At 46.1% G+C, this 25,455-nt stretch overlaps 1 protein-coding gene across 1 annotated transcript in view; it reads left to right on the top strand.

The window, feature by feature from the left end:
• tcerg1l (transcription elongation regulator 1 like) overlaps window positions 1-24,445 on the top strand; it is a 744,495-nt gene extending 720,050 nt beyond the window's left edge. The window contains exon 14 of the mRNA XM_068053340.1: window positions 24,289-24,445. Coding sequence (XP_067909441.1) covers window positions 24,289-24,445 — 157 coding nt within the window. The remainder of the gene's footprint in view (window positions 1-24,288) is intronic.
• Window positions 24,446-25,455: the final 1,010 nt, after the last annotated feature.

The following is a 25,455-nucleotide window of genomic DNA, read 5'->3' as shown; positions in this document are numbered from 1 at the left end:
TAAAATTTAAACACCCTCTCCAAGGTTGAATCGATTGCTGGGCAATTGATTCACTCTATGCCTAGCTAACTTTTAAAGGGAGCCCCTATTGCAAGCCTAGAAACAGGCTGTCCTGCTGGCTGCTGCAGAGACTGGATTCCTGCTAGGAGGCTGCCTGAAATATACTAATGAAGTTGACTCTGGGAAACTTGCCTGTATCAGTGCCAGGAGGAAGGTGCATCCCTCTACAGATCCAACAACAAAGTCGCAAAAGAGGAAAATCTAGGTCGTTCTTATAAAATATTAAATGATCAGCTGTCAAGTAAAGAAAATATGTAGTTAACGCTAGTAAGATAATAACATCTACAAAATAAATATTCTGCAAATATTGAATAATATAAATTATATTTTAAAAAAACATGAAAAAGTAAAGCAATAGTAGCAGTAGTACACAGCAGCTTCCAAGAGACATGGGGTCATTGATTGCACCTAGAGTTGCCAACCCTGCAGGATTGACCTGGAGTCTCCAGGAATTAAAGAGAATTTCCAGGACACTACTGCAAGCAACCCAGGAACAAAAAGCATAGGGGTATTTTTTTTATTTTCTTTGAACACTTTTGTTCACTATAGTTATAGTGGGACTTAAAGGCTGTTAGACTGGCAGTCAAGAATCACTGAATTTGGTAAAGAAAAGTCTATTCGCTTTCCAATTGGTTTAGGAAGGCAGTGCATGGAAAATACAAATATGTTGGGCAACCAACAGCAGGATTGTGGGGACAAGGTGATTGGAGGCAGGAGGATACCTCCAGGACTATGTCCAACTAGAATTGACAACTCTGTACCCATATTGCCATTCAGTGTCCTGTGGACAATATTGTACTCTGGGTAAACCATAACAGCCTTTATTAGGTGAGCATCTGCTTCCAGATCCCATGATGCTTAAAGGGTTACAAAAGCAAGATATTGTGGGTGCTGAAAAACTGAGATAAAAGTAGAAAATACTGGAAATACTCAACAGGTCTGTCAGCATCTGCAGAGAGGAAAACAGAGTTAACGGACTGAATTTTTGCCACAGAGGTGGGAAACAGGAGCCGGGTTTGTTTACAGGTCAGAAACCTGCCTGTAGTGGGACATTGATTAAAGTTAAGACCTTCACGGTGGTGAACTCTTAATTGATATGGAGACAGGTTTCCTGTTCAATTAAAGCCAGTAGGGTGGGAACAGAGGTGGGTCAGATGAAGTGTGGGATTGATTTAGATTCCACAAGGCAGTCATCACTGAGGCTGCTAATTGTCCTGAGGTAGATATCACCAGGGCCGGTGAAATGTATCCTAGACTGTTAAAAGAAGCAAGAGAAGAAATAGCAGCGGGTCTGACCATCATTTTCCAGTCCTCACTGGATACAGGTGTGATGCCAGAGGTTTGGAGAATTGCTAATGTTGTACCTCTGTTTAAAAAGGGAGTGAAAGATTGACTGAATAATTACAGGCTAGTCAGCCTAACCTCAGTGATGGGCAAATTATTGGAATCTATTCTGAGAGACAGGATAAACTGTCACTTAGAAAGGCACAGGTTAATCAAGGATAGTCAGCATGGATTTGTTAAGAGAAGATCTTGTTTGACCAACTTGATCAATTTTTTGAAGAAGTAACAAGGAAGATAGATGAGGGTTGTGCGGTTGATGTGGTCTACATGGATTTTAGCAAGGCTTTTGACAAGACAGACCGGTTAAAGAAATAGAATCCCATGGGATTTAGGAAAATGCAGCAAGGTGGATACAAAATTGGCTCAGTGGCAGGAAACAAAGGGTAATTGTTGAGGCTGTTTTAGCGACTGGAGGGCTGTTTCCAGTGGCATTCCACAGGACTCAGTACTGGATCCCCTGTTTTTTGTGGTGTATATTAACAATTTGGATGTAAATGAAGGGGGCATGATCAAGAAGTTTGCAGATGAAACAAAGATTGGCCGAGTGGTGGATAGCGAAGTGAATAGATGTAGGTTGCAGGGAGATATTGATGGTCTGGTCAAATGGGCAAAAAAGTGTCAAATGGAATTCAACCCAGAGAAGTGTGAGATGATGCATTTGGGGAGGTCAAACAAGGCAAAGGAATCATGGGAAAATACTGAGAAGTGTAAAGGAAATGAGGGACCTTGGAGTGAATGTCCACAGATCCCTGAAGGTAGCAGGACAGGTCGATAAGGTGGTTAAGAAGGCATATGGAATCCTTTCCTTTATTAGCCAAGGTATAGAATACAAGAGCAGGGAGGTTATGCTGGAATTGTATATCTCATTGGCTAGGCCACAACTTGAGTACCGTGTGTAGTTCTGGTCACCTCATTACACAAAGGATGTAATTGCACTAGAGAGGGTACAGAGGACTGGAAAATGCAGCTATGAGGAAAGATTGGATAGTCTAGGGTTATTCTCCTTGGAACAGAGAAGGCTGAGGGGAGATTTGATCGAAATGTACAAAATTTTGAGGTGCCTGGATAGAGTGGAGGTGAAGGGTCTGTTCACCTTAGCAGGGAGGTCAGTGACGAGGGGGCATAGATTTAAAGTGATTGGTAGAAAAATTAGAGGGGAAATGAGGAAAAGCTTTTTCACCCAGAGGTTGGTGGGGGTCTGGAACTCACTGCCTGAAAGGGTAGTTGAGGCAGAGACCCTCAACTCATTCTAAAGGAGTCTGGATATGCACTTCAAGTGCCGTAAGCTGCAGGGCTACGGACCCAAATGCTGAAAGGTGGGATTAGAATAGGTGGATCGTTTTCTTGCCATGGCAGACACGATGGGCCAAGTGGCCTCTTTCTGTGCCTTAAACGTTCTATGATTCTATGATAGTGCCAAAGCCTTCCGCTGCACCAAACAGAAGCGAGATATCAGAGGAAAGCTGGAGCCCTGGCATCCATCCAGGGCAGGACTGCTCCTCGCTTCATCGATGCTGACCTGGATCTAATGCTGAAGGCTGTGAGGAAGAGGAGGGAAGTCCTCTTCCTGGAGGGTGGCAGAAAGAAGCTACTTTATTGTGCAGCAGGGGCACCTCTCTGTTCAGCGTCATCTCTCTTTGCCTCCTTACCCTCCTCCTCTCTCACCTCCTGCCCTTGCTCCTCCCCGGATAAGTTGTCTCCTTCCAGTGCCTCACCGTCCTCAAGGTCCACACCTCTGGAGAACACAGGAGACTACCACAATGACTGAGGCCCTTGCAGGAGGGTAAAGGAGGCTGCCACCAGAGGGGTCCAGGCCACATCTTCAGAAGCCCCATGGCCTGCTCAATGATGACCCTTCTGAACAGGTGGAAGTGGTTGTATCGCCTCTGTGCCTTTGTCTGGGTTTCCCACAGAGGGATCAGTAGCCATCTCGTCAATGGATATCCTTTGTCCCCTAGGATTCATCCATGCACTTTGGGGGTTGGAGTGAAGATCTGAGGCAGCCTGCAGTGCCAGAGGATGAAGGATTCATTGCAGCTGCCAGGAAAGCGACTACACATATGGAGAAAGCTCTTGTGATTGCAGACCAGTTCAATGTTGAGGGCATGGAAGCTCTTTCTGCTGATGAATCTGATTGGGCAGTTGCTAATCGGTGATGCCCTGCACTTGAGGGAATCCAGCGATGGTGGCAAAACCCACTGCTCTCTGTCCCTGCGAGGCCATGTCCTGTCGTGAAATGAATGTACTGTCCAGCCCTGGAAAAGTGGGTATCAGTGGCCTGCGAGAGTCAGTGGTGTGCTCTCATTTGTGATATGCCAGTGTCTGCAGTTGATCTTTGGAAGGAGCCAGAAGTGAAGAAGTACAAGTCTGTGCCTCAACTACCCTTTCAGGCAGTGAGTTCCAGACCCCCACCACCCTCTGGGTGAAAAAGCTTTTCCTCATCTTCTCTCTAATCTTTCTACCAATCACTTTAAATCTATGCCCCCCTCATCACTGACCTCTCTGCGAAGGTGAACAGTGACTGATGGCTACTGGCAGGGCATGACAACCAGTGCCATGAGGTGCGAGGTCTTCAGCAACAAGGGCACAGATCTCTGTGACCATCTGCCTGGAGGGTCTCAGTCTCCTGCAGCACTGGCTCTTGGTCATTACCAGGTAGATGCATCTTCAGTGGCAGATCCTGTGTAGAGGTTATGTGTCTGTTGCTTTCCTGCCCCTCTTTCCTCTCCCATGCCCTCCTGCTGCTTGGGATCCACTCTTCCAGCAGAGGGTGTTGCCTGTCATCGCCACAGGGCCCAAAATCTGACAATCTTGCCCCCATTGCCAGCTGCGGCATTCCTTTTGGACAGATGGCCCCCCAATTGTCCTTGGCAGCCTTGCCCCAGCTCTTCTGCTCCCGCAATGCCAGTGGGGTTGATGTCCCTATTCAATGCCCGAGTGTCGGGTGCCCACTCTCTCTGCCACTGTACAGTGCCAAGGGAACCCCTTACCAAATGCTGAGCCCCCTTTTCCCTGATCACCTTATGGGGCCAGGGTGATGCCCTGGGGCAGCCATGACTAGCTCCCCACTCTGTACCCGCCTCTCTTCAGCAGATCTGCAACAGACATCTCCTGAAACCTGTGCACCCCCTTTAAAATTCCACCCACCCCTCCAACAAGCTGTTAATGAACTTTTTAAATACTTTAATTGGCCTCAATGAAGAGGAGAGCGGGATCTCCATCTCGGTTAACATTGCCAGTGCCAGAAATGGCGTCCTGAAACTGACACGCTGGCCGGCACTGGTATTTTTGGCCACCCCCCACCCCCACCTCCATTCCTGACATCGGGGGCTGAAAATTTAGACCAGCGTTTCAGGTCTTTGGCTGTTCATCAGAACTGGATGCCTAAATGGGTCCCTTGCCTAAAATACAACCCTCAAAATTGAGATGCACCCATATTACACTCATAGCTCACCAAAACAGTCCAGCCCTAGTATATTTACAATAATTTACACCTTTTACTATCTTTCTCAAAATGCCAAAACAACCAGAAACATTTGTGCTCTGTCTTTACATAGAAATGGCATTTGAAATAAAATCGCTCACTTCTAACATAGTGAAATATTACTACAGGGACACTGATTTAGCTCGGTTTACCTGCTGGCCTCAACCTGATTGACTGCTGGCATAAAGACAGCTCTATATTTATCTTTCTAAATCCTTTGAAGGTGTAACAATCAAGTGAACATTGTAAAACTATTTCTCATACATTAAGTTGTCCACACCATATGCAGACCTTCAGTGGTTGTCCACACCATATGTAGACCTTCAGTGGGTCAGTAGAATAACTTAACCATTTAGACCTATTAACGCAATCAAAACATGATTATTAGATGTTACAATGGCAACAATGAAACTCCTGAACTTTACATGATTTTGGTGTGCCCTCAGGTGCGAATCAAATAGACAGATTGGAATGTGAATTCGAACCAATTTGTGGCAAAATGGACAGCAGTACTGTAATTTTCTGCATACACTGATCAGCAGTCCAGAAACCAAGAGATATCGAACATGGAAACAATGCCTTATTTTTGTTATGAGAACATAAGAAATAGGAACTGGAGTGGGCCATACAGCCGTTCGAGCCTGTTCTGCCATTCAATAGGATCTTGGCTGACCTTGGAACTCAAAACCACTTCCCCATCCAATCCCCATATTTCCTGATCCCTTAGAGTCAAAAAATTCACTTCCAGCCTTGAAAATACTCAACAACCGAGCATCCCACTGCCCCCTGGGGAACATAATCCCAATGATTCACAAATGTCTCCTCATCTCAGTCCTAAATGGCCAACCCCTTATCCTGAGGCCATGCCCCTAGTTCCAGACTTTCCAGCCAGGGGAAACAGCCTCTCCTCATCTACCCTGTTAAGCCTTCTCAAAATCTTTTATATTTCAAGGAGATTACCTCTCATTCTTATAAACTCCAGAGAGTATAGGCACATTCTACTCAATCTGCCACCTTCTTGCCCACTCCCTTAACCTGTCTTTATCCCTTTGCAGCCTCTTTGTGTCCTCCTCGCAGCTTACTTTCCCACCCAGCTCTGTATTGTCAGCAAACCTGGATTCATTACATTTGCCCCTTTCATCTAAGTCATTAATATAGATTGTTAATACTGAGTCCCCATCACAGTCTGCTGAACTGAAAATGACCCATTTACTCCTACTCTTAATTTTCTGTTCTTTAATCAATCCTCTATCCATGCTAATACGTAACCCCTAAACCTGTGAGTCCTTATCTTGTGTAACAATCTTTTGTCTGGTACCTTATTAAATGCCTTTTGAGAATCCAAATATACTACATCCACTGGTTTCTCTTTATCCTACTAGTTACATTCTCACAAAACTCTAATAGATTTTCAAACACCATTTCCCTTTCGTAAAACCATGTTGACTCTGCCTAATCATATTATGATTTTCTAAATGCCCTTTACTACTTCCATAATGGATTCCAGTATTTTCGGTTTGACTATGTCAGGCTAACTGGCCTGCAGTTCCCTATCTCCCTCCTTTCTTGAAGAGCAGTGTTACATTTTCTGCTTGCAATCCACTGGGACCATTTCAGAATCCAGGAAAATTTGGAAGATCACAACGAATTTGTCTACTATTTCTGCAGCTACCTCTTTTAGATAAAATATAGGCCATCAGGTTCAGGGTAATTTGTCAACATTCAGTCCATTAATTTCTGCAGTACTTTTCTTTACTAATATTAATAACGTGAAGTACCACACTCTCATTAGAACCTTGGTTCCCCACTATTTGTGGAATTTTTATGTTTCTACTATGAATCCAGATACAAAATATTTATTTAACATCTCTGCCATTTCCTATTCCCCATTATAATTTATCCTGCCTCAGCCTCGAAGGGACCCACATTTACTTTCACTGCTGTCTTCCTTGTTACATATTGCAAAAGCTCTTACAATCATTCTTTAGCGATTCCCAATTCACCACTCATACCTATAAATAGCTTCATTTAATTTTAAGACTCTAATTTCAGGCCTAAGTACATTCCTCTTGAATTCGATGTGAAATTCTATTAAAAAGAGACTTGTCTTTATATAGGGTCTTTCATGACCATAGAGTGTCCCAAAGCATTTTACAGCCAATGAAGTACTTTTGAAGTGTTGTCACTGTTATAATATAGGAAATACAGCAGCCATTTTGTTCTCAGCAAGCTCCCACAAACATCAATGTGATAATGAACAGATAATCTGTTTTTGTGATATTGATTGAAGGTTAGGTATTGGCCAGGACATTGTAGATAACTCCCTGCTCTTCTTCAAAATAGTACCATGGGATCTTTACTGTCAGTTTAACATCTCTTCCAAAAGATGGCACCTCCGACAGTGCAGCACTGGAGTATTGGCCTTGATTTGTATGCTCAGGTCCCAGATTGGAACTTGAACCCACAAAGAGGCAAGAGTGCTATCAAATGAGCCACTGCTGACACTATTGTATTGTAATCACTCTGCCCCATAGGATCTCTTACGATGAGATTACTAATTAATCCTGCCTCACCCTGACGCAAACAACAGATGCCGCTCTACGTTGCTTTCATAGATCTCACTAAAGTCTTTGACCTCGTCAGCAGACGTGGTCTCTTCAGACTACTAGCAAAGATCGGATGTCCACCAAAGCTACTAAGTATCATCACCTCATTCCATGACAATATGAAAGGCACAATTCAGCATAGCAGTGCCTCATCAGACCCCCTTCCTATCCTGAGTGGTGTGAAACAGGGCTGTGTTCTCGCACCTACACTGTTTGGGATCTTCTTCTCCCTGCTGCTCTCACATGCATTCAAGTCTTCAGAAGAAGGAATTTTCCTCCACACAAAATCAGATGGCAGGTTGTTCAACCTTGACCGTCTTAGAGCGAAGACCAAAGTACGGAAGGTCCTCATCAGGGCACTCCTCTTTGCTGACGATGCTGCATTAACATCCCACACAGAAGAGTGTCTGCAGAGACTCATCGACAGGATTGCGGCTGCCTGCAACGAATTTGGCCGAACCATCAGCCTCAAGAAAACAAACATCATGGGACAGGACGTCAGAAATGCTCCATCCATCAATATCAGCGACCACGCTCTGGAAGTGGTCCAAGAGTTCACGTACCTAGGCTCAACTATCACCAGTAACCTGTCTCTCGATGCAGAAATCAACAAGCGCATGGGAAAGGCGTCTGCTGCTATGTCCAGATTGGCCAAGAGGGTGTGGGAAAATGGCGCACTGACACGGAACACAAAAGTCCGAGTGTATCAAGCCTGTGTCCTCAGTACCTTGCTCTACGGCAGCGAGGCCTGGACTACATATGTCAGCTAAGAGCGACGTCTCAATTCATTCCATCTTCGCTGCCTCTGGAGAATCCTTGGCATCAGGTGGCAGGACTGTATCTCCAACGCAGAACTCCTCGAGGTGGCCAACATCCCCAGCATATACACCCTACTGAGTCAGCGGTGCTTGAGATGGCTTGGCCATGTGAGCCGCATGGAAGATGGCAGGATCCCCAAGGGCGCATTGTACAGCGAGCCAGTCACTGGTATCAGACCCACCAGCCGCCCATGTCTCCGCTTTAAAGACGTCTGCAAACGTGACATGAAGTCCTGTGACATTGACCACAAGTCATGGGAGTCAGTTGCCAGTGATCGCCAGAGCTGGCGGACAGCCATAAAGGCAGGGCTAAAGAGTGGCGAGCTGAAGACACTTAGCAGTTGGCAGGAAAAAAGACAGAAGCGCAAGGAGAGAGCCAACTGTGTAACAGCCCCGACAACCAATTTTATCTGCAGCGCCTGTGGAAGAGTCTGTCACTCTAGAATTGGCCTTTATAGCCACTCCAGGCTTTGCTTCACAAACCACCTCTAGGCACTTACCCATTGTCTCTGGAGACAAGGAGGCCAAAGAAGACTACACAAGACAAGATCTAAAATCGACGGTACTTTGGTTGGTTCCACACTACTCCTCCAAACTACTTTAGTCAATTTGATTTGTCCAGTCTATATGAAGATTATTGAATTACCTTTATTACAATTCCTCTTATTTCTTGATTAATACTCTGTCCAACAGTATAGCTACTGTTAGGGGGCCTATAAACTACTCCCACCAGTGTTTTCTGATGCTTACTATTTCCTATCTTCATCCAGGCATGGACAGAGTGGATAGTCAGAAGTTTTTTCCCAGGGTGGAAGAGTCAGTTACTAGGGGACGTAGGTTTAAGGTGTGAGGGGCAAAGTTTAGAGGGGATGTGCAAGGCAAGTTCTTTACACAGAGGGTGGTGAGTGCCTGGAGGTGGTGGAAGCAGATATGATAGCGACGTTTAAGAGGCATCTTGACAAATACATGAATAGGATGGGAATAGAGGGATACGGACCCCAGAACTGCAGAAGGTTTTTGTGTAGATAGCTATCAAGATCGGCGCAGGCTTGGAGGGCAGAATGGCCTGTTCCTGTGCTGTACTGTTCTTTGTTCTTTGTACCCTGGAATATTCAGTTCCCAACCTTGGTCACCATGCAACCATGTCTCTGTAATGGCTATTAGATCAAACCCATTTATCTCTATTTGTGCTATTAAGTTTTCTATCTTGTTACAATTGCTTTGTGCATTCAGATAAAGCACCTTTAACATTAACTGTTTACTCTTTTTCCCTGATTTGACCTTATTCACTGGTGTAGTACTACCATTAAACTTTCTGTCCCTTCTTGTCACACTCTGCTTATTTTTACCCAAATCACTCCACTACTCTGGCCTTGACTTTTCTCTTTAGATTTATAAATTTCCCCTGACCTGAACCCTCCCTCTGCACCCCATCCCCCAACCCCCTGCACATTTGACCCCCCCCCCGAGGTCAAATATACGTAATGGGTGGAGGAGATGGTGGAAAGGGTTGAACCTAAAACTTTTTGTAGTTTGGGTGGGGGGAGAAGGTCAGATGTAAAAGGTAAGTGTTTTCGAGGGGGAAGGGTAAATAGTTATTGTAGGTGTTTTGGGGGGTGGGGAAGGGGCATTAGAAATTTATTCATTTAATTTTGGGGGCTAGGACTTTAAAAATTCAAATTGGGCAGCAGGGCTGGCTGTCCTTTAAAAATTGCATCAGCGCCTGCACACAGGTAGCTGATGCCATTGCCAGGAACGGATCGCTCGCCCCCTCCATGTGATGAGGGTGGGGGGAGCGGGGGGCAGGTCACCCCAGCTATTTAAATGAGCCGCTGCACTTGAGATTGCTGCGGCTCTTTGGTGTGTGCGGGCCGCCGCTTTTTGAGTTCACCACCAAGATCAGCGGCGGGCTTTTAAAATCCAGCCTGATAAGTGGAAGTAGTATTGGTGGGAGAGCATATTTGTGATAGTGATCATAATTCAGTTATATTTAGCATAGTTATGGAGAAGAACAAAGATAAAATAGGAGTAAAGGTTCTAAATTGGGGGAAGGCCAATTTTACTAGGCTGAGAAGCGATTTAACTAAGTGGGCTGGAAACAGCTACTTGAAAGTAATTCGGTATCAGAGCAATGGAAGGCATTCAAAAAGGAGATTCAAGAGGTTCAGGACAAACATGTTCTCAAAAAGAAAAAGGGTGGGACAGCAAAATCTAGAGCTCCCTGGATAACAAGGTGTATAAAGGGTAAGATAAGGTAAAAACGGGAAGCTTATGTCAGACACTGAGAGCTTGATACTACCGAAAGTCTAGAAGAGTTCAGCAAGTGTATGGGTGAAATTAAAAGGAAAATTAGGAAAGCAAAGAGAGGGCATGAAAAAAATACTGGCAAGTAAAATCAAGAAAAATCCAAAGATGTTTAATAAGTACATAAAGAGCAAGAGGATAACTATGGAAAGAGTAGGGCTTATTAGGGACAAAAGGGTAACCTATGTGTGGAGGCCGAGGATGTGGGTAAGGTTGTTAATGAGTATTTTGCAACTGTCGTCACAAAAAAGGAGGACAATGATGAAATTGTGGTTAAGGAGGAAGAGTGTGAAATATTGGAAGGGATAAACATTGTAAGAGAGGAAGTATTAAAGTATTAAGGGGAGGCGGTGGCATAGTGGTATTGTCACTGGACTAGTAACCCAGAGACTGAAGGTATTGCTCTGGGGACACGGGTTCAAATCCCACCACAGCAGATGGTGGAATTTGAATTCAATTAATAAATAGGAATTAAAATGTTAGTCTAATGATGGCCATGAAACCATTGTCGATTGTTGTAAAAACCCATCTGCTTCACTAACGCCCTTTAGGGAAGGAAATCTGCTGTCCTTGCCTGGTCTGACCTACATGCGACTCCAGACCCACAGCAATGTGGTTAACTCTTACATGCCCTCTGAAATGGCCTAGCAAGCCACTCAGTTGTATCTAACCACTACGAAGTCAATAAAAAGGAATGAAACCGGACGGGCCACACGGCATCGACCGAGGCACTGGAAACGACAATGGCAAACCCAGCCCTGTCGACCCCGCAAAGCCCTCCTTACTAACAGCTGGGGGCTTGTGCCAAAGTATCCCACAGACTAGTCAAGCAATAGTCATACTCACGGAATCATACCAGACATTGCCATCACCATCGCCGGGTATGTCCAGACAGATCCAGTAGAGGTGGCGGCACAGTGGTATACAGTAGGGAGGGAGTTGTCCTGGGAGTCCTCAACATCGACTCCATACCCCATGAAGTCTCATGGCTTCAGGACAAACATGGACAAGGAAACCTCCTGCTCATTACCACCTACCGCCCTCCCTCAGCTGATTACTCAATATTCCTCCATGTTGAACAGCACTTGAGGGTGGCAAGAGCACAGAATGTACTCTGGGTGGGGGACTTCAATGTCCATCACCAAGAGTGGCTCGGTAGCACCACTACTGACCGAGCTGGCTGAGTCCTAAAGGATATATCTGCTAGACTGGGTCTGCGGCAGGTGGTAAGGGAACCAACATGAGGGAAAAACATACTTGACCTTGTCCTCATCAATCTGCCTGCCGCAGATGCATCTGTCCATGATAGTATTGGTAGGAGTAACCACTGCACAGTCCTTGTGGAGACAAAGTCCTGCCGTCACATTGAGGATACCGTCCATCGTGTTGTGTGGCACTATCACCATGCTAAATGGGGTAGATTTCGAACAGATTTAGCAATGCAAAACTGGGCATTTATGAGGCGCTGTGGGCCATCAGCAGCAGCAGAATTGTACTCAACCACAATCTGTAACCTCATGGCCCGGCATATCCCCCACTCTACCATTACCATCAAGCCAGAAGACCAACCCTGGTTCAATGAAGAGTGCAGGAGGGCATGCCAGGAGCAGCACCAGGCATACCTCAAAATGAGGTGTCAACCTGGTGAAGCTGCAAAACAGGACTATCTGCGTGCCAAACTACATAAGCAACATGCGATCCCATAACCAACAGATCAGACCTAAGCTCTGCAGTCCTGCCACATCCAGCCGTGAATGGTGGTGGACAATTAAACAACTAACTGGAGGAGGTGCTTCGACAAATATGCCCATCCTCAATGATGGGGGAGCCCAGCACATCAGTGCGAAAGGCATGGCTGAAGTATTTGCAACAATCTTCAGCCAGAAGTGCCGAATTGATGATCCATCTTGGCCTCCTCCTGAAGTCCCCAGCTTCACAGATGCCAGATTTCAGCCAATTCAATTCACTCCACATGATATCAAGAAACGACTTAAGGCACTGGATACTGCAAAGGCTATGGGCCTTGACAATATTCCGGCAATAATACTGAAGAACTGTGCTCCAGAACTTGCTGCACCCGAAGCCAAGCTGTTCAAGTACAGCTACTATGCTAGCATCTACCCTGCAATGTGGAAAATTGCTCAGGTATGTCCTGTACACAAAAAGCAGGACAAGTCCAACCCGGCCAATTACCACTCTATCAATCTACTCTCAATCATCAGTAAAGTGATTGAAGGTGTCAACAACAGTGCCATCAAGCGGCACTTGCTTCGCATAACCTGCTCTGTGATGCTCAGTGTGGGTTCCACCAGGGCCACTCAGCTCCTGACCTCAGCCTTGGTTCAAACATGGACAAAAGAGCTGAACTCAAGAGGTGAGGTGAGAGTGACTGCCCTTGACATCAAGGCAGCGTTTGACCGAGTATGGCATCAAGGAGCCCTAGCAAAACTGAAGTCAATGGGAATCAGGAGGAAAACCCTCCGCTAGTTGGAGTCATACCTAGCGCAAAGGAAGATGGTTGTGGTTGTTGGAGGTCAATCATCTGAGCTCCAGGAGACATCACTGCAGGAGTTCCTCAGGATAGTGTCCTAGGCCCAACCATATTCAGCTGCTTCATCAATTACCTTCTTTCAATCATAAGGTCAGAGGTTGGGCTGTTCGCTGATGATTGGACAAAGTTCAGCACCATTTGTGACTCCTCAGATACTGAAGCAGTCCGTGTAGAAATGCAGCTACCCTTTTACTCTTAATATACTTATAGAATCTTTTAGGATTCTCCTTTATCTTATCTGCCAGGGAAATCTCATGGTCCCTTTTTGCCCTCCTAATTTCCTTCTTAAGTGTAGTCCTACATCCCCTATAGCAGAGGAAGCCTTTCCCATGCGCTTGTTGATTTCTGCATCGAGAGACAGGTTACTGGTGATAGTTGAGCCTAGGTAGGTGAACTCTTGAACCACTTCCAGAGTGTGGTCACCGATATTGATAGATGGGGCATTTCTGACATCCTGTCCCATGATGTTCGTTTTCTTGAGGCTAATGGTTAGGACAAATTCATCGCAGGCAGCCACAAACCTGTCAATGAGTCTCTGCAGACACTCTTCAGTGTGAGATGTTAATGCAGCATCGTCAGCAAAGAAGAGTTCCCTGATGAGGACTTTCCGTACTTTGGTCTTCGCTTTTAGACGGGCAAGGTTGAACAACCTGCCACCTGATCTTGTGTGGAGGAAAATTTCTTCTTCTGAGAACTTGAATGCATGTGAGAGCAGCAGGGAGAAGAAGATCCCAAACAGTGTAGGTGCGAGAACACAGCCCTGTTTCACACCACTCTGGATTGGAAAGGGGTCTGATCAGGTGCCGCTATGCTGAATTGTGCCTTTCATATTGTCATGGAATGAGGTGATGATACCTAGTAGCTTTGGTGGGAATCCAATCTTTTCTAGTCCAGACTGGCCAAGAGAGTGTGGGAAAATGGCGCACTGACACAGAACACAAAAGTCCGAGTGTATCAAGCCTGTGTCCTCAGTACCTTGCTCTACGGCAGCGAGGCCTGGACAACGTACATCAGCCAAGAGCGACGTCTCAATTCATTCCAACTTTGTGGTCTCCGGAAAATCCTTGGCATTAGGTGGCAGGACAGTATCTCCAACACAGAAGTCCTCGAGGCAGCCAACATCCCCAGCATATACACCCTAATAAGCCAGCGGCGCCTGAGATGGCTTGGCCATGTGAGCCGCATGGAAGATGGCAGGATCCCCAAGGACACATTGTACAGGGAGCTCGTCACTGGTATCAGACCCACCGGCTGTCAATGGCTCCTCTTTAAAGACGCCTGCAAACGCGACATGAAGTCCTGTGACATTGATCACAGGTCGTGGGAGTCAGTTGCCAGCGATCGCCAGAGCTGGCGGGCAACCATAAAGGCGGGGCTAAAGCGTGGCGAGTCGAAGAGACTTAGCAGTTGGCAGAAAAAAAGACAGAAGCGCAAGGAGAGAGCCAACAGTGTAACAGCCCCGACAACCAATTTTATCTGCAGCACCTGTGGAAGAGTCTGTCACTCTAGAATTGTCCTTTATAGCCACTCCAGGCGCTGCTTCACAAACCACTGACCACCTCCAGGCGCTTACCCATTGTCTCTCAAGACAAGGAAGCCAAAGAAGAAGAAGAAGAAAGAAGAAGAAGAAGACATCCCCTATACTCCTCGAGGTACTTGCTCGATCCCAGCTGCCTATACCTGGCCTATGCCTCCTTCTTTGTCCTGACCAGACCCTCAATATCCCTCGTCAAACAAGGTTCCTTAAACTTGCCAGCCTTGCTCTTCCATCTAACAGGAACATTCCAGCCCTGAACTCTTCCTATCTCACTTTCAACATCCTCCCGCTTGCCAGATGTCCCTTTACCTGTAAACAGCCTCTCCCATTCACACTTTGAGAGTTCCTGTCTGATTGAAATCAGCCTTCCCCCAATTTAGGACTTCAACCTGAGGACCAGTCCTATCCTTTTCCATAACTATCTTGAAGCTAATAGAGTTATGGTCACTGGTCCCAAAGTGCTCCCCCACTGACACATCAACCACCTGCCCATCCTCATTTCCTAAGAGGAGGTCGAGTGTAGCCCCTTCTCTAGTAGGGCTATCCACATACTGCTTCAGAAAACTATCCTGGACACACTTAACAAATTCTTCCCCATCTGATCCCTTAGCTCGAAGCCAGTCCCAGTCAATATTAGGGAAGTTAAAATCACCTACTATTACAACCCTATATTTCCTACACCTATCTGTGATTTCCCTACATATATGCTCCTCCACTTCCCTCTGACTATTGGGTGGCCTATGGTATAATCCCATCAAAGTGATCACCCCTTTCTTATTTCTAAGTTCTACCCATATGGCCTCGCCGGACATTCCCCCTGGGATATCCTCTCTAAGTACTGCCGTGATGTCCTCCCGAATCAATAGTGCAACTCCCCCTCCTCTCTTACCTCCACCTCTGTCACGCTGGAAAGATCGGTACCCTGGAACATTGAGCTGCCAGTCCTGCCCATCCCTCAACCATGTTTCCATAATAGCAATAATATCACAATCCCATGTACTGATCCATGCTCTGAGCTCATCTGCCTTACCTGTAAGGCTTCTTGCATTAAAGTAAATACAGTTTAGCCACCAGACCTTCCACGCTCCCTGTCCTGCCCCTGCCCGGCCTGCCTACTGGACTTGCTTGCTTTAACCTCTACATTTACCTCAACTATCTGAGAAACTACTACTTTGGGTCCAACCCCCCCCTGCAAGACTAGTTTAAACCCTCATGTTTGACTAACTTGATTGAATTTTTTGAGGAGGTGACAATTGGGGTTGTGCAGTGGATGTGGTCTACATGAATTTTAGCAAGGCTTTTGACAAGGTCCCAGATGATAGGCTCATCAAAAAAATAAAAGTCCTTGGGATCCAAGGGAGAGTAGCAAGTTGGATCCAAGAATGGCTGAGTGGCAGGAAGCAAAGGATAATGGCTGACAGGTGTTTTTGCGACTGGCAGGCTGTTACCAGTGGGGTTCCACAGGGCTCAGTACGCAGTCTCTTACTTTTCCTTGTTTATATTAATGTATTAGACTCAAATGTAGGGGCATGATAATGAAGTTTGCAGATGATGCAAAATTAGGCCATATGGTTGACAGGAGGAAAGTGTTACTCACAGGTAGATATAGATGGTCTGGTCAGTTAGGCAGAAAAGTAGAAAATGAAATTCAATTTGGAGAAGTGTGAGGTAATGCATTTTGGGAGGTGCAACAAGGCAAGGGAATACACAATAAATGGGAGGATACTAAATAGTGTGGAGAAACAGAGGGACCATGGTCCACAGATTCTTAAAGGTAGCAGGACAGATTAATAAGGTGGCTAAGAATGTGTAAAGCAGTGCTTTCATTATTAGCTGAGACATAGAATAAAGAGGAGGGAGATTATGCTGGAACTGTATAAAACACTAGTTAGACCGCAGAATTGAAAGAAAAGTGATGGGCTCGGATCTGGAGCGGCAGCTAAAAAACGCACGTGATTAGACTCAGGGAAAGCTCAAGTTACATAGGTTTGGTTACATAAAAAGTTACATAAAAATTAGGGTACATAAAAATTTGATAGTAAATGGGAAATAGGAAATGGATAAGAGAAAATAGGAAGGAGCCAGAGTCAAAATCAGAGGTCTCGTGGTGAGATAATGATGACATAGGGAGGGTGGAGTCGGAAAGGAACATCGACAAACTGTTGTCCAAGTTCAGAGACAGGGTTAGCAAGTGAACTCCATAAGCTATTTGAGGGTAGCATATCAGAGGAAGCACTGATAGTGGTATTTTCATAGGAATGAAGATTCAAGAGGTGTACAGAATCAGTTGCAGGATCAGAAAGGTAATGGCAAGGTTGGAAGACACCATAAAATCCAGAATCAGCAGTGGTTTGCTCTTTGGTCCAGGCAAGTGATTTTCTGGCCAGGAACAGACTGAAGCTGAGAAACCAGTATAACCAGAAGCCAGTCACAGATTCAACAGGAGATTGAAGTCTCTCAATCACAGCAGTGGTGAGGGAAGGACTATAAACTGATCAAAGTTACTTTAAAATATCACAAAAGAGCAGCAGATCAGTGACAGGTGTTGGGTCTTATGATATAGCCAGTGTAGTCCAGAGCAGAAGTGTCTTCCTGACGTGGAGCAAAGTCCAGGAATTTGAAGCCAAATTAGAGATTAGATCTAGATTTCTCCAGATTTACAACAGCTCACAGATGAAAGAAGAGCAGCAGATTATAGACAGAAGCAGAGTCTTGTGGTTTATTCCAATGTAGTCCAGCACAGAAACATGGGGCTCAGTTTTATTCCGGCGACAGGGGTCCCAGCAGCAGGCTGGAAGGTGGGAGGAGAACCTTTGAGGGATGAGCACCCACCTCCGGAGCTGCCGGCCAATCGGAGGGCTGGCAGCTCTGCAGTGCCAGCAGCACCACTGGATGCGGTACCGAAGACAGGAGGAGAGCCAGGGAGAGGTAAGTGGGTAAATGGTGTTGGGGTCGCCGGGGACAATCAGGCAGGCCCCAATGACAGAGTTGGGGGTTGATTGGTGAGGTTGAGGGGGGTCTTCCAGGGTCCCTGGGTTGCCCCCAAAGGAGGAACCACCCCCTGACCCTGCTAGGAGGTTTTCAGGCTTTACCTGGTGCCATCTCCCCGTGGCAGTGAGCCCCTCCGCCTTCAACAAAATTTGAGGTGGAGGTGGGAAGAGGCCCTTAAGTGTCCAATTAATGGCCACTTAAGGTCCTAAATTGGCCTGGGGTGGGAAGGCTCCCTGCCATTTTGTTTGCCCCCATGCCTCTGTGCCCACCTCCAAAGGCAGAACAAAATTCTGCCCGTGGTCTTGATGTCCAGAGAAGTCGAGGAATTTGAAGCCAGATTTGAGAGAAAATTCAGGTTTAGATCTTTTCCAGATCTTTACCAGAGCTGAGAAGGTAAGGTTGGGAGTTGGGGTTTGAACTAACAAACAGAGGCTGTTTAAACTAACTTGAAGTTTGGGCTAAAATGCGCCCACTGTAAAAATCAGAGGAACTTAAACAGCAGAAGAGAGAATTTAGGTGGAGAAAGGTGGTCACGGATAGACGTGCATAGTAAGGAGCTCCCTTGGGAGCTGACTGTCCAGGGGCCACCAATCTTCCTTTCATATATTTTACAATTAAATGCACCTCTTTACAGTTCCTTCTAAATCCTTTGGGTAGATATTAACCCCAGTGGGTTTCATGTGCCCTGGGGAGTTGCAGTGTGGGGATTTGGGAGTGACGGGATAGTGGTGCAAAGCACGTACAAAGGTCTAAGTTTGAGGCGTGGGGTTTCTTCCTGGCCGGTGAGCAGGAGTAGAGGTTCAGGCAACCGAAGACTGTGGGCCAGCAGCAAAGGAGTAAGCAGCTAAATCGTGGAGAGGGGTTTTCCGGACATTCTCACAGACGGAAGGAGAAGTAAGAATTCGGGACAAGGCAAGCTGCAACTTTCCTTGTGGGACTGTAGTGGCACACCTTCTCCGCTTGGTCTCACAAAGGAAATATGTCCACTTACATCAATAATTTGCATTTGTATAACGCCTTTAACGAGGTTAGATATCCCAAGGCGCTTCACAGGAGTACAATCAGCCAAATCAGATGCCAAATCATGTTTTTGTTGGAAAAAAAATCTCTGGTGATAAGGTGAGTACTACTAAAGTGTTTTTTTTAAGGACTTTAGATTGAAGTGGGTAGAACAAGGCCCCTAATGTAATTAGTATTTTTTAATTAAGGGAGTAACTAATTAACCGAAGAGTAAGTCATGGCAGGAGAGCTCAGCCCCGTGATATGCTCCTCCTGCGCAATGTGGGAAATCAGGGACTCTTCCAGCGTCCCTGGTGATCATGTGTGCAGGAAGTGTATCCATCTGCAGCGACTGGCTACCCGCATTACGGAGCTGGAGCTGCGGGTGGATTCACTGTGGAGCATCCGTGATGCTGAGGAAGTCGTGGATAGCACGTTTAGTGAGGTGGTCACACTGCAGGTAATGGCTGCACAGGCAGAAAAGAGATGGGTGACCACCAGACAGAGTAGTAGGCACAGGCAGTAGTCCCCTTTGGCCATCCCCCTCTCAAACAGATATACCGCTTTGGATACTGTTGGGGGGGAGGGGATGACCTCCCAGGGGAAAGCAGCAACAGCCAAGTTCGTGGCACCACGGAAGGCTCTGCTGCACAGCAGGGGAGGAAAAGGGTTGGAAGAGCTACAGTGATAGGGGATTCTATCGTAAGGGGTGCATATAGGCATTTCTATGGCCACAAACGAGACTCCAGGATGGTATGTTGCGTCCTTGGTGCTAGGGTCAAGGATGTCTCGGAGTGGCTACAGGACATTCTGAAAGGGGAGGGTTAGCAGCCAGAGGCTGCAGTCAGAGTCCGGACGGACCACACGGCATCGACCTAGGCATCGGGAACGACAATGGCAAACCCAGCCCCGTCGACCCTGCAAAGTCCTGCTTACTAACATCTGGGGGCTTGTGCCAAAGTTGGGAGAGCTGTCCCACAGCAACAGCCTGACATAGTCTTACTCACGGAATCATAACTTACAGACAATGTCCCAGACACTGCCATCACCATCCCCGGATATGTCCTGTCCCACCGGCAGGACAGACCCACAAGAGGTGGTGGCACAGTGGAAATAAATAGGGACGGAATTGCCCTGGGAGTCCTTAACATCGACTCTGGACCCCAGGAGATCTCATGGCTTCAGGTCAAACATGGGCAAGGTAACCTCCGACTGATTATCACCTACTGCCCTCCCTCAGCTGATGACTCAGTACTCCTCCATGTTGAACACCACTTGGAGGAAGCACGGAGGGTGGCAAGGGCACAAAATGTACTCTGGGTGGGGGACTTCAATGTCCATCACCAAGAGTGGCTCAGTAACACCACTACTGACCGAGCTGGCCGAGTCCTAAAGGACATAGCTGCTAGATTGGGTCTGCGGCAGGTGGTGGGGGAACCAACACGAGGGAAAAACATACTTGACCTCGTCCTCACCAATCTGCCTGCCACAGATGCTTCTGTCCATGACAGTATTGGTAGGAGTGACCACCGCACAGTCCTTGTGGAGACGAAGTCCCGCCTTCACATTGAGGATACCGTCCACCGTGTTGTGTGGCACTATCACTGTGCTAAACGGGATAGATTTTGAACAGATCTAGCAATGCAAAACTGGGCATCCATGAGGCGCTGTGGGCCATCAGCAGAAGCAGAATTGTACTCAACCACAATCTGTAACCTCATGGCCCAGCATATGCCCCATTCTACCATTACCATCAAGCCAGGAGACCAACCCTGGTTCAATTAAGAGTGCAGGAGGGCATGCCAGGAGCAGCACCAGGCATACCTCAAAATGAGGTGTCAACCTGGTGAAGCTACAACCCAGGACTACTTGCATGCCAAACTGCGTAAGCAGCATGCGATAGACAGAGCTAAGCGATCCCATAACCAACGGATCAGATCTAAGCTCTGCAGTCCTGCCACATCCAGCCGTGAATGGTGGTGGACAATTAAACAACTAACTGGAGGAGGTGGCTCCACAAATATCCCCATTCTCAATGATGGGGGAGCCCAGCAAATCAGTGTGAAAGATAGGGCTGAAGCATTTGCAACAATCTTCAGCCAGAAGTGCCGAGTTGATGATCCATCTTGGCCTCCTCCTGAAGTCCCCAGCATCACAGATGCCAGACTTCAGCCATTTTGATTCACTCTGCATGATATCAAGAAACGACTGAAGGCACTGGATACTGCGAAAGCTATGGGTCCTGACAACATTCCGGCAATAGTACTGAAGGCCTGTGCTCCAGAACTTGCCACGCCCCTAGCCAAGTTGTTCCAGTACAGCTACAACACTGGCATCTACCCTGCAATGTGGAAAATTGCCCAGGTGAGTCCTGTACACAAAAAGCAGGACAAGTCCAACCCGGCCAATTACCGCCCCATCAGCCTACTCTCAATCATCAGTAAAGTGATGGACGATGTCATCAACAGTGCCATCAAGCGGCACTTGCTTAGCAACAACCTGTTCAGTGAAAGTCAGTGTGGGTTCCACCAGGACCACTCAGCTCCTGACCTCAGTCTTGGTTCAAACATGGACAAAAGAGCTGAACTCAAGAGGTGAGGTGAGAGTGACTGCCCTTGACATCAAGGCAGCATTTGACCGGGTATGGCATCAAGGAGCCCTAGCAAAACTGAGGTCAATGGGAATCAGGGGGAAAACCCTCCGCTGGCTGGAGTCATACCTAGCACAAAGGAAGATGGTTGTGGTTGTTGGAGGTCAATCATCTGAGCTCCAGGACATCACTGCAGGAGTTCCTCAGGATAGTGTCCTAGGCCCAACCATCTTCAGCTGCTTCATCAATGACCTTCCTTCAATCATAAGGTCAGAAGTGGGGATGTTCACTGATGATTGCACAATGTTCAGCACCATTCGTGACTCCTCAGATACTGAAGCAGTCCGTGTAGAAATGCAGCAAGACCTGGACAATATCCAGGCTTGGGCTGATAAGTGGCAAATAACATTCGCGCCACACAAGTGCCAGGCAATGACCATCTCCAACAAGAGAGAATCTAACCATCTGCCCTTGACATTCAATGGCATTACCATTGTTGAATCCCTCACTATCAACATCCTCGGGGCTACCATTGACCAGAAACAGAACTGGAGTAGCCATATAAATACCATGGCTACAAGAGCAGGTCAGAGGCTAGGAATCTTGAGGCGAGTAACTCATCTCCTGACTCCCCAAAGCCTGTCCACCATCTACAAGGCACAAGTCAGGAGTGTGATGGAATACGCTCCACTTGCCTGGATGGGTACAGCTCCAACAATACTCAAGAAGCTCGACACCATCCAGGACAAAGCAACCCGCTTGATTGGCACCCCATCTACAAACATTCACTCCCTCCACCACCAATGCACAGTGGCAGCAGTGTGTCCCATCTACAAGATACACTGCAGCAATGCACCAAGGCTCCTCACACAGCACCTTCCAAATCCGTGACCTCTACCAACTAGAAGGACAAGGGCAACAAATACATGGGAACACCACCACCTGCAAGTTCCCCTCGAAGTCACACACCATCCTGACTTGGAACTATATCGCCGTTCCTTCACTGTCGCTGGGTCAAAATCCTGGAACTCCCATCCTACCCCACATGGACTGCAGCGGTTCAAGAAGGCAGCTCACCACCACCTTCTCAAGGGCAATTAGGGATGGACAATAAATGCAGGCCTGGCCAGTGATGCCTTCATCCCATGAATGAATAAAAAAAAAGAGCAGCAGAGCTTTGGATGAGCTCTAGTTTATAGATAGGGGAGCACCTCAGCCACACAACTGCATTGAGCAGTTAAAATGGGGGCCAGTGGAGTGGGTTAAAATTCTCCCATATATGGGCCGGAATTTTACCCTCATCGTATGGGAGCCATCCACTGACCGAAAAGTCCCGCCTAATGGAGCTGCTGGCCGATCAGCGAGCCGGCAGCTCTTTGTCCCAGCAGCGTCACCGGGAGTGGTGGCCACTGCTGGGACTGCAGCCCAGCTTCAAGAAGAGGAAGACGGCCCCGGGGAAAGGTAAATTTTTGGGGCCTCGCTGGGGTGATCGGTCGGGCCCCGGCAAGACAAGGGTGGTCGATGGGGGGACGAGGGCGTGTTGGGCATTAGGGGTGGTTGGGGCATCGGGGCGGCCCTCTGTCGGGCACCGGATGTCTGATCAGGAGGGCCCTCCTCCCCCAGGCCGTCAGAAAGTCACCTGCTTTTAACAGGCAGCTTTTCTCGGGCCTTGGCTGCCCACCAGCCAAGGATAAAATCCCCGAGGTAGCGGGCGGAGGCCCTTAAGTGGCCGTTAACTGGAGGCGGAGGTGGGAGCAGGTGGGGAAGGGTCCTCCAAGCCTCCCACTCCATATTACGCCCCCCACCCACCCAACCCTGCCACCATCCTGCGGGGGGGGCGCGTAAAATTCCAGCCATGGTCTTCAATGTAATGCCATAGTGTTCAATGCCTTCTTTCCAAACTGAATCATATGCTTGGCCAGGTCTATAAAGACCACAGTGCTTGATCTTTTCCATGATCTGTCTGATGGAAGTTTAACAGAGCTTAAACTGGTCAGCTGCAAATCCTACCTGCTTTCCCTTTCTTCAGGCCAGAATTTTATGTGCCCCTGAGAGACAGGAAAGGAGGCGGGGGGCCCATAAAATAGCGACGGAAGGCGGCAGGTGAAGTGCCCGTCGCCTTCCCATCGCCATGTAATTTTGTTAACTCAGCAATTTACAGGCTTATAACATGATTCTGCAAAAAATGTGAGTTGGTTTTCTAGTTATAGAAATTAAACTCATATTTCATAGCAGACCACAACTTATCATCTTTGAGTGGTAGCATATTATTTTCATTTTACAGGATATGTTTGTTTTTAGTGTTTTCCATCTGTCCTTTTCAAATTAGTACCATTCTAACATGACTCATCTCGCTACATGTGACAGACTTGTATTTCATCCCTTGTCAATGCACTGTGTACCAACCAGGTTTTTGTTGCTGTAGTTTACAAGGACATGATAATTATCTTCTGCAGTATTGTCAAATTTCAAGCATCTGTGATGACAATACTGTACCTTTTATTACCTCTGTGGAGTGGTCATCATACCAATCTGCTGAACTTATGTAAAAGAAAAGGACTTTAGAATTGAATGACCAGCATTCTTATTCTTATAAAATATCAGCAAGCTAAAATACAGGACTTTCAAGAATCCTAACCTCAAGAAAAACTAGAATGATTCTCACTGCCTTGAAATAAATCATCTGTCACTCTGATATAAATTTCATTATGGTTTACTTCATTGAAAAAGATGAAAAAAATGTTTGTCATCTCCAGTCTGTTTTATACTGACCTTTTGGCTTGTAACATGCTTCATCTTCTGAAGCAAACTCTTAACTACAAAACGTTAAAAATGTAAAACATCTTACAGCCAACAGCAACTCTTATTTAATATAATATATATACTCTTATATATAACAGCAACTCTTATTTGCTTTTCAAAGTAAATTCATGGGTTTGGTGCTTCATGTCCAGACTTGTCATGAACTGATCATTATTTTACATCTCTTGTCTTCCTTGTCAAGATCCACTTTCCAGGAGTTCGCAGAAAAATATGGAAGGGATCATCGATTTAGATTGGTGCAAAAGAGGAAAGATCAAGAACACTTCTTCAATCAATTCATAAATATTCTCAAAAGGAGGGACAAGGAAAACAGAATTCGACTGAGGAAGATCAGATAAAGCACCATTAAAGCTTCACTTAACAAACTGAGCGACTGTGACAGAAACGGTGACTAAGGAAATTAGACAATCTTATCTGTGTGGTCTTTGGATAATTGCATCATAAAAAACATTTACAACTCAAGATAATATTTTTAATTTAAAGTTACAGGTAATACCAGTTTACACACCTCCAATATAAACATTTATGTTGTCGATTCTTGATTTTTTTTAATCATTATTTAAAGCACAACTATCACATTCTTATTTGTTATCTAAGCAAAGTTTGGAGTAAGTCATTTAATTTCTGTGAATACTCATCCATTGTTCAAAATCAGTACACTGTAACAGTGCATAACCTCAGTGATAATGAAAATACCCTTCTTTAGGCTGGAAGAGAATTTCATTTGTTAAAAATTCAACCTACTGACCTTGACATGACAGTTTGGATTACTAGTGTACAAGGTTAGTGCACCAGTACTTTTGTCTGAAATTACTCTCTGCGCTATTTTAACGGAGCGATTCGCATAATTGTGACTGCACTAAAATAGCAGAGATTGCAATTTTAGATGAGCACATCAAACATTTTGACACTAGTATCCCATGGCATCATTTCAAGGCCATTGTTTTTATATTTTAAAAATCTACTTCTAAAAAGCATTTCTGGGCCATTCGGTTATTAACATTAAACTCACCATCAGGTAACATTGCTGCTGAATAACAAAACAAAGTGGGGCCATTATTCCAGTAACTCTCACTCCAGTAGAGTAGGAACACATTGTGCCCAAAGTACCAGCTTATTCAATTGCACTGTTGAAATTATAATTGCAGTATTTAAGAAAATAACATGGCAATTTTACATCAATTATGTATTCTGTATTTTTATCAGTGTCTGAAAATAGTGATGGTAAGGTTGGAAAACGTACAGTATAACAAACTATTTACATTAATGTGTGCTCTTTATTAAATTTGTTTTGCTTCTCGTGAGTTATTGCTCATGAAGTGCAGGGTGCCTAAACAGTAGTGCTAGC

The sequence above is a fragment of the Heterodontus francisci genome, chromosome 20, assembly GCF_036365525.1.
Source record: "Heterodontus francisci isolate sHetFra1 chromosome 20, sHetFra1.hap1, whole genome shotgun sequence".
In the NCBI taxonomy this organism is placed as follows: Eukaryota; Metazoa; Chordata; class Chondrichthyes; order Heterodontiformes; family Heterodontidae; genus Heterodontus; species Heterodontus francisci.
This window is presented reverse-complemented; position numbering and strand designations above follow the sequence as displayed.